The sequence below is a fragment of the Amblyomma maculatum genome, chromosome 3, assembly GCF_055883805.1.
Source record: "Amblyomma maculatum isolate TAMU_Amacu chromosome 3, ASM5588380v1, whole genome shotgun sequence".
Taxonomy (NCBI): Eukaryota; Metazoa; Arthropoda; class Arachnida; order Ixodida; family Ixodidae; genus Amblyomma; species Amblyomma maculatum.
In genome coordinates this window covers 136,001,498-136,009,896 of record NC_139346.1, presented here as the reverse complement: position 1 = coordinate 136,009,896, position 8,399 = coordinate 136,001,498, and the positions used below count along the sequence as shown (strand labels likewise).

Below are 8,399 nucleotides of genomic sequence, written 5' to 3'. Positions count from 1 at the left end.
GCACCACACACGTACGTACACCTTCTCTTTGCCTTCAATGCCTACGTGGCTTGGGACCCTCCAAGAAATAATTTTATTCGCTAGTGCTGCGATCCTTCTTGTCTTATGAAGTAATGAAATGGCTGCTTTTTCTGGTTGTAGTGTTGTGGCTATACTAAGCGAATCTGTCTATATTTGCTGTTCTTTATATTCTAGTTCATTATTATTTGCACAGCTACCAAGACAGCATATTGATACGCGGAAGATTTAGTCCCAAAGCTGTCCGCACAACTAACGTTGATCAGGGCACCGATCTCACAACACTTAGCGTCGTCGTTTTCTCGGAGTCTGTTGCACTTCTTCATCCTCATCACGAACAGCGAATACAGCTAAGTAACACTACCCCCCCTCCCACCCCCCCCCCCCACCCCCCGCGGGAAAAGCACAGTCCTGGTGCGATCTATGCTAGCGAAATAGAACGGTCATGATAGGGCTTTAGACGGGACACATGCACTATTTCGGAGGTTGGAGCTGTGGACGTGGACCTCGGAACCACAGATTCAAATTCGTAGGTGACGTCGGTCACGGGGCGCAAAACACGGTAAGGGCCAGTGTAACGGGGCAAAAGTTTTTCACACAAGCCCACTCAACGGCACGGAACCCACAGCAAAACGAGAGATCCGGGAGTGTAGTGGACATCACGGTGGCGGCCGTCGTACCGGATCTTTTGAAAGTCTTGGGATGCAGAGAGCCTGGCATGAGCTATCCGGCGGGCATCATGAGCGCGGGTGACGGCATCACTGGTGTAAGTACTGGTGGCGTCTGCCGAGGGTAGAGAGGTGTCGAAGGGTAGTAACGGGTGTCGGCCAAATAATAAATAAAATGGGGAGTATCCAGCGGTAGAATGGACAGATGAATTGTAGGCGAATGTGACAAAGGGGAGATGAACGTCCCAATCTCGAGGGTCGTCAGACACATACATGGCCAGCATGTCTGTGAGGGTACGGTTTAGACGTTCCGTGAGGCCGTTGGTCTGGGGGTGATATGCGGTGGTGAATTTGTTGCGGACGGAACAGGAACGGAGAATTTCGTCAACCACTCGCGACAGGAAACAGCGGCCACGGTCAGTTAGTAGTTCGCGAGGAGCACCATGATGAAGAATTACGTTTTCTAGAAGGAAGTCAGCGACGTCTGTGGCACAGCTGGTCGGGATGGCTCGGGTAATAGCGTACCGAGCAGCGTAATCGGTGGCGACAGCGATCCATTTGTTCCCCGAGGTGGAAACTGGAAAGGGGCCAAGGAGGTCAACGCCTATACGGGAAAATGGGTCAGTTGGTATGGGCATCGGCTGCATATGACCTGAAGGCAAAATTGTGGGCTTCTTCCGACGCTGACACAGTTCACACGCGGCAATGTACTGGTGGACAGAGCGGTAGAGCCCCTTCCAGTAGAAACGTCGGCGCAGGCTGTCGTATGTGCGAGACACACCCAAGTGGCCAGCCGTGGGAGCATCATGGAACTGTTCAAGGATGGTGGAACGCAGGTATTGTGGAACGACGAGCAAAAGGTCTGTGCCATCTGGTCGCATATTACGTCGGTATAGGGTGTTCTCGTGGAGCACAAATAAGGCGAGAGATGGGTCAGGGCGGTCGGAGGTAAGACGGAGGATAATGGAATGCAGAGAAGGATCTAGGTGCTGTTCCTTGGCAATGTTGGCAAAGGCGGAGACAGATAAGACATATGCATAATCGTCAGAGTCTGTAGGACTAGGGGAGTCGACGGGATGACGTGACAAACAGTCTGAATCTTGGTGAAGCCGGCCGGTCTTGTAGACGACGGAAAAGGTGTATTCTTGTAATCGTAGCGCCCAGCGCCCCAAACGGCCAGTAGGATCTTTCAGAGAGGAAAGCCAGCACAAGGCATGATGGTCTGTTATCACAGTATAATGGCGGCCAAACAAATAAGGGCGGAATTTCGTAATAGCCCAGACAAGCGCCAGGCATTCTCGCTCTGTAATAGAATAATTTTGTTCGGGTGTTGAGAGGAGGCGGCTGGCATACGCAATCACCCTTGTACGGCCGTATTGTTGCTGAGCGAGAATAGCTCCTATTCCATGGCCACTTGCGTCGGTACGGAGTTCAGTATTGGCGGAAAGGAAGGGCTGAAGTGGGCCAAGACTGGTGGAGTAGTTAGAGCAGCAATAAGCTCTGAGAAAGCTGCAACTTGTTCAGGCCCCCAATAGAATGAAACGTCTTTCTTGAGGAGTTGGGTGAGGGGACAAGCAAGGACTGCGAAGTTCGGGACGAATCGTCGGAAATAGGAACATAGGCCAATAAAGCTTCGGACATCGCTGGATGAACGCGGAGTGGGAAAATCTCTGACGGCACGTATCTTGTCAGGGTCAGGCTGAACACCGGAAGCATTAACCAAGTGACCAAGCACATTGATTTCCCGATGACCGAAACTGCATTTCTTTGAGTTGAGTTGAAGGCCGGCGCGGCGGAATAGCTCGAGAATGGTATAGAAAGGCAAGAGAGGTGGCTGTCAAAAGTGGATGAGAAAACAATGACGTCGTCTAAGTAACAAAGACAAGTCGTCCACTTGAAGCCGCGCAGCAATGAGCCCATCATCCGTTCGAAAGTGGCAGGGGCGTTACATAGGCCAAAAGGCATGACTTTAAATTGATAGAGGCCGTCAGGGGTGATGAACGCTGTCTTTTCACGGTCTCTCTCATCGACAGAAATCTGCCAGTAGCCGGAACGAAGGTCGATGGATGAAAAGTAGCTGGCTCCGTGCAAACTATCAAGCGCGTCGTCGATGCGCGGAAGAGGATATACATATTTTTTGGTTATCTTATTCAAATGACGGTAGTCAACGCAGAATCTCCAACTGTTATCCTTCTTCTTGACCAACACGACAGGGGATGCCCAGGGACTACTGGAAGGCTCGATTATGTAACAATACGTAACAATATGTATCCACGTAACAATATGATTATATCCGCCAAAATATTGATGGCAGTTAACTGTTTCCCAATTCCCCTGCACTGCTGCACATCCAAAGTGCGACATAGTTTTTGGTCCTCCGTATAGAATTGTTTGCAGGTATGATTGCTGGGAAACGTATCAACCTTAGATATGCGGATGATACCACTTTAATGGCAGAAAGTGAAGTGGAACTCAAGAGACTTCTGATGCGCGTACAAGACGAGAGTGAGAAGTTTGGGCTTAAACTGAACATTAAAAAGACAAAGATCATGGAATCTTGCCCTATCAAGTCCTGGAGCATCAAGGGACAATTGCTGTGACAGATTTTCTCTTTTTGGGCTCCAAGATTACCCCGGAAGGGAACTGCAGCCATGAAATTAGGAGAAGCCTGCTTCTGGGAAAGAGAGCCATGGCTAGCCTTGACCGCCTAGTAAAGAGCAGAGACATTACACTGTCAACCAAGATCCGTATAACTCGTGCTGTGGTCTTTCCAGTTGTGATGTATGGATGCGAGAGTTGGACTGTGAAGAAGGCTGACCGCCGAAGAATTGACGCGTTTGAATAGTGGTGCTGGCGGAGAATCTTGAGAGTTCCTTGGCCGGCCAGAAGATCAAATAAGTCGATATTGTCGACCATAAACCCTGAATGCTCATTGGAGGGTCCAATTCTAAAATTAAAGCTCAGCTACTTTGGTCATCTGATGAGAAGAGAGGAGTCGCTGGAGAAAGATTTGATGTTGGGAAAGGTTGAGGGTCACCGGAGGAGGGGTAGGCAGCGAACGCGATGGTTAGACGGCATCCTCGAGGCACTGCAGATAAAGTTATGTGATGTTAGGAAGATAGTGAGAGACCGGAAAGCGTGGCGTGATATGGTCCATAGGGTCACGAAGAGTCGGAGACGACTGAATTGATGCTTGTCTCAATGTGAGGAAGATTTCACGATAGGTTCCCGTGAGGTTTTTCATTTGATAGTTTTTGTAAGAGTAAGATCGCAGGGTGTTGTAATATTGAACGACGGAGGCAAGAGGCTGCTGCTATGAGCAATATCAGCTAAGGTGTCCAGGATATTAAGTACATCACACACATCTCCAAATTGCATTATCAGTGATGTCATTGCTCGGGGATTATTTGCAAATATTACTCGAGAGGGACTAGTAGCAATCGAACAAAAAGTTTTTTTTCTGAGGGCCAGTAGCAGGCCCATGCATTTTCTTTTCCTTCTTCCTACAACCACAACAACACAACCATGCATTATTTTGTTGCTTTTTAGCCTCCTCCTATTCCCGCGTCAAGCACACTCAGTGGTTTTGTCTCAACACCAGCGAGGTCTGAGGAATTGCGAGCCCCGCGACATTGATAATAGAAGACGTGGACAAGTAATTTAATTTGTTAATACCAAGAGCTTGTAAAAAATGTTTCCTATAATCAGCACCTACATTAGAAAGCTCCAATCTGCTAAATGAAGTTTCACAGCCACGGTTTTAGTTGGGGTGACTTATAGTGAAGATGATAAGCTGATTATTACAGGCAGGTGATCGCTACTGTATGGGTTTAAAAAATCCGATTTAAATTTGTTAAAATGAAAGGCGAACTGAAAGCCAAATCTAAAACACATTTACTAGACGTTGGGATCAGTGCGTAGGCTTACGAGAGTTCAACGAGCATATGTTACTAGAAAGAACAAGGTCGTCTATATGTTGGCCTTGTCTCTGCGTTTTTTTTTCTATCTCTCTGTGGAGAAGAACGTGCATTGAAATTGTGAATTGCGATAGCAACGGCGGAAACTTATTTTGCCTGCTACATCGTTTATTCTCCTATCACGACCTATCAATGTAAAGCGCTATATTATAGGTGACACTTAAGCTCATCCTTTAACAGTTAAAGAACCCCAGGTGGTCGAAATTTCCGGAGTCCTCCACTACGGCGTCTCTCATAGCCTGAGTCGCTTTGGGACGTTAAACCCCACAAACCAACCAACCAACCTTTAACAGTATGACGCGAGAGCGTAAGCTACCAGCCCACATATAAATGAGAAGGGTTCAATGCTGCTGAACCGAATGTGCAGAGAAAGCATTAGCTGCTGGTGACCGAGAGTTTTTCTTCTTCGTCTTCTTATTCGCTTAGTCGTCTTCGTCTCTTTCTTTGCTTAGTCTTCCTTGTCTGCGGGGCCAACATTTGAAGCTGCACGCACAAGCTCATCCACAGAAAAAAGAAGTGACACGAATCGCATCGTGGCGCCATGTTGACGAATGCACTGGACCGAGGTCGAGGTGACGGCGACCGCCAGCCGCTGCGGATTTTCGAGCATGCGTCGCAGCTCAACCTGGAGAACGGTGAACGCGAGGCGGAGAGGCAGGCGCCGGTGAGTCCCGTTGAACCTACACTCCTAGTACAGGTTGCAGCTGCTGGTTTGTATAACGGACGGTAATGTCACGAAGATCGGCATCCTGGTAAACAACCAATAAAGAAATCAGTTCATGCAGAGTTAGCCATGGCAGTTAACGAAGGAACGGTTTTGGCAGCATGGTTATCTCATCATACCTCCCTCTGCATAACAATTTCCTAGTTCGTGCAACCGTGCAATAGGCAGATGTTTCAAACTATGGTAGAATGTCTATGACTCGCAAAATGATAGACCTTCTGTCGAGGCTAAATGATAGGCTTCTGTTGAGTGACACATGCTCGAACTTACGGAAACTACCAAGAAACACGGAAAATACGGTGCAGATGAAGTATGCCAGACACATACTGCGGCGATACTTCAGTTTATAAGTCATTCTTGCGTTTCTTCTCTCACAGCCATGTGTGCGGCTCCTGGACCGGCTCCTGATTCCCAGGTCTTCGCTGCACATTGGCGTTCGGAAAGCAGCTACTTTCCTCGGCATACTCATCTGTGCCGTCATGCTGATCAAGTTGATGACGTTTACTGACGAGAGCCTCGCCTCTCGTCACACTCACGTTTTCGTCCGCGACAGTCCGCTGCTTTCGACTCTTCGAGCTGTCTGCGATAGCCACGTCTGTCAAAGGTACTCCTGGGAACTCCAGGCTTCTCTCGACGTTTCTCGCAACCCCTGCCGCAGCCTGTATGACTTCGTCTGCGGTCGCTGGCGTCGTGCCTCAACCTTCGCGTCAGTCCGCGAGTCCGCAGAAGGCAGACTGACCACCCAGGCAATGCTGTCTGTGGTGGCATCAAACAGCTCTGACGGCGCACCAGATGCTGCAGAGAAAGTTACGGGACTGGTGAGGTCCTGTCTGCATGCAAGAGGGGACCTGTCTGAAGTGGCAGATTTCTTGAGTGAGCGCGGCATACTGCCTTACAAGTGGCGTGGCCCCTACGGCGCACTCAACTACCTTGTAGATTTGTCTGTGAACTGGGACATCGATGTATGGTTTGATTTAAGCATCGCCGCGCAGGAGAGCGCCGCTTCCACCGTATACATTCGCGGCAGCTCAGCCTTGGATGAATGGGCCGAGGATTTCAGGAAAACGGGAAGAACTAAGAAATACAAAAGGAGCATTGAGAATGCCTTCCGAGTTCTGGGCATGCCAGATGAGAAGCTACCTGCAGTGCTCAACCGAGCCGCAACAATTAACACCCTCGTCACCACAGTCTTCAGGAGCGCGTACAGAACGCCTGACAGCGGGCCAGTTATAGTAGACATAGAAACGATGGCAGCGACTCTGACCCCTGCAGTTCCCGCAACGGCATGGCTCAATGCTCTGCGCGCATCCGAACCTTCACTGGCGAACATCACGGAGTACACGTCTGTAAGCGTACAAAGTACAAGGGTCCTCAGTGCACTTAACAGCCTTTTTGTATTTGGCAAGAACAGGCAAGAACACTTGGCGGAACACATTGCCTATCGCGCATTTGTAGACATCAGCTGGATGGTCGACGAGCTCAGCGACAGTATGTATCCCAATCAGTTTACCCCCGAAAAACTGGAGACCCGCTGCCTTCGTACGGTACAAAAGATGACGGGACGTGCTTGGTACAGCCTGCTTCCCGAACTGCGTGGCCAAGGACAGCCACAACGTGACGTCTTGACCTCAGTACAGTTCGCCGCCGCTCCAGGAGCCAAAATAGGTGGCCCCTTTGATAAACCAGTGCCAGCTGACGTGCTTCCGGCTTTGCAGCCGTCATTCTTTGCCAACTGGGTCGCGTACACAAGCGCAAGGCGAGATCTGGAGTCTTTTGGTCTCTACGACATCCTGAGAATAGACAGCGGCGAGAGCAGATCGTGGCGCCGGGAAAACAACTGGACGGTGGAACCGCTGATATTCTCGTACCCGTTTTTTCACACCCAACTACATCCGGCCGTGAACTATGCGGGCGCCGGGAGGCTTCTAGCGAAGGCCTTGCTCAGCCTTTCTTCGTCGAATGTATCGGTCCAGACAATGGAGGAAATGGCAGTCGCTTCGGCCTACCGTGCACTGCACGAGAGCCCCGAGACGCCCAACGGACATACCGCTGCGCTACCGAACAGTACTGCCGTGGACGAGCTGTTCTTCATGGCGTCGTGCTACGCAGTTTGCGATGTCGAGGACGTCGGGCAGACAGCGCGGAAGATGTGTGACGGTCCCGCGATGCGCCTGCGGTCATACGCAACGGCTTTCGGGTGCAAGCCGCCACTCGAAAAAATGTTTGCTCCACAGGAAATATACATCGATTTTCGCAACTAAAGTAGGGCATTGTATCAATTTTGTATTTATTAGCTACGCTAACTTAAAAAAAAAAGTTTGACAGGGGCCTGAGCCCCACGAAACTATTCAACGCGTCTTTTTAAGCGTATGTCACGTTATTGTTGAGGCACATAATATTGAGCAATTTTTTTCGTACGCACAGTTCAGAAAGCTATACTTTAGCGTAGTGACATATAGAACTTCATCGGTGCGCAGCTTGTTCAGTCATATCAGGCATTCTTGTATTTGACGTCCACATCGCGAGGTAATCGACGATAGCTTAATAGATGTGAGTCACTCGACTCATTCTAGTGGATGGAGCACGCATGTTTTGTAATGTTCCCGTAACCTCAGGAAAACCTTTTTCCTGACAACACATACTTCTTTTCTGCGCTTATTCGCATCCCGTGATATTAGGCTGGGTGCTCCTGGCTACCAGATCATTACGTGTTGCGATTACTAATCGCGACTAGTCACGCTCAGTTTAAACCCTGACAGTAATGTGCGCATTCCCGAATAAAAACTTCCGTGGGAGTTCGCGGGATTTCCGCGAACTCCATACCAGCATCTGTAGCCCTTGTATTTTGTATGGGGAACTCATTTTTCTTCTATTTGTCCCTCAGATGTAGGTAAAATGTTGCTGTGATGAGAAGACTGATATAGCCGATGCAGGCGATGAACTCAATGATTTATGGGGGAAACTGTACCTGCAAACCCGTTTAAATGGCACAGACTATAGCAGAACATGTAC

General features: G+C 49.3%; 1 protein-coding gene across 1 annotated transcript; it reads left to right on the top strand.

The window, feature by feature from the left end:
• Nucleotides 1–5,204: 5,204 nt before the first annotated feature.
• Nucleotides 5,205–8,122, top strand: LOC146196150 (uncharacterized). Its single transcript, XM_084596933.1, has 2 exons — nt 5,205–5,327; nt 5,765–8,122. The coding sequence occupies exons 1-2, from the start codon at nt 5,205–5,207 to the stop codon at nt 7,646–7,648; spliced, it is 2,007 nt and encodes a 668-aa protein (XP_084453059.1). The 3' UTR covers nt 7,649–8,122.
• Nucleotides 8,123–8,399: the final 277 nt, after the last annotated feature.

Coding starts and splice junctions, on each gene's coding strand:
- LOC146196150 (XM_084596933.1), top strand. CDS start 5,205: ATGTTGACGAATGCACTGGACCGAGGTCGAGGTGACGGCGACCGCCAG. Junction 5,328..5,764: donor AGGCGGAGAGGCAGGCGCCG/GTGAGTCCCGTT, acceptor CTTCTCTCACAG/CCATGTGTGCGGCTCCTGGA.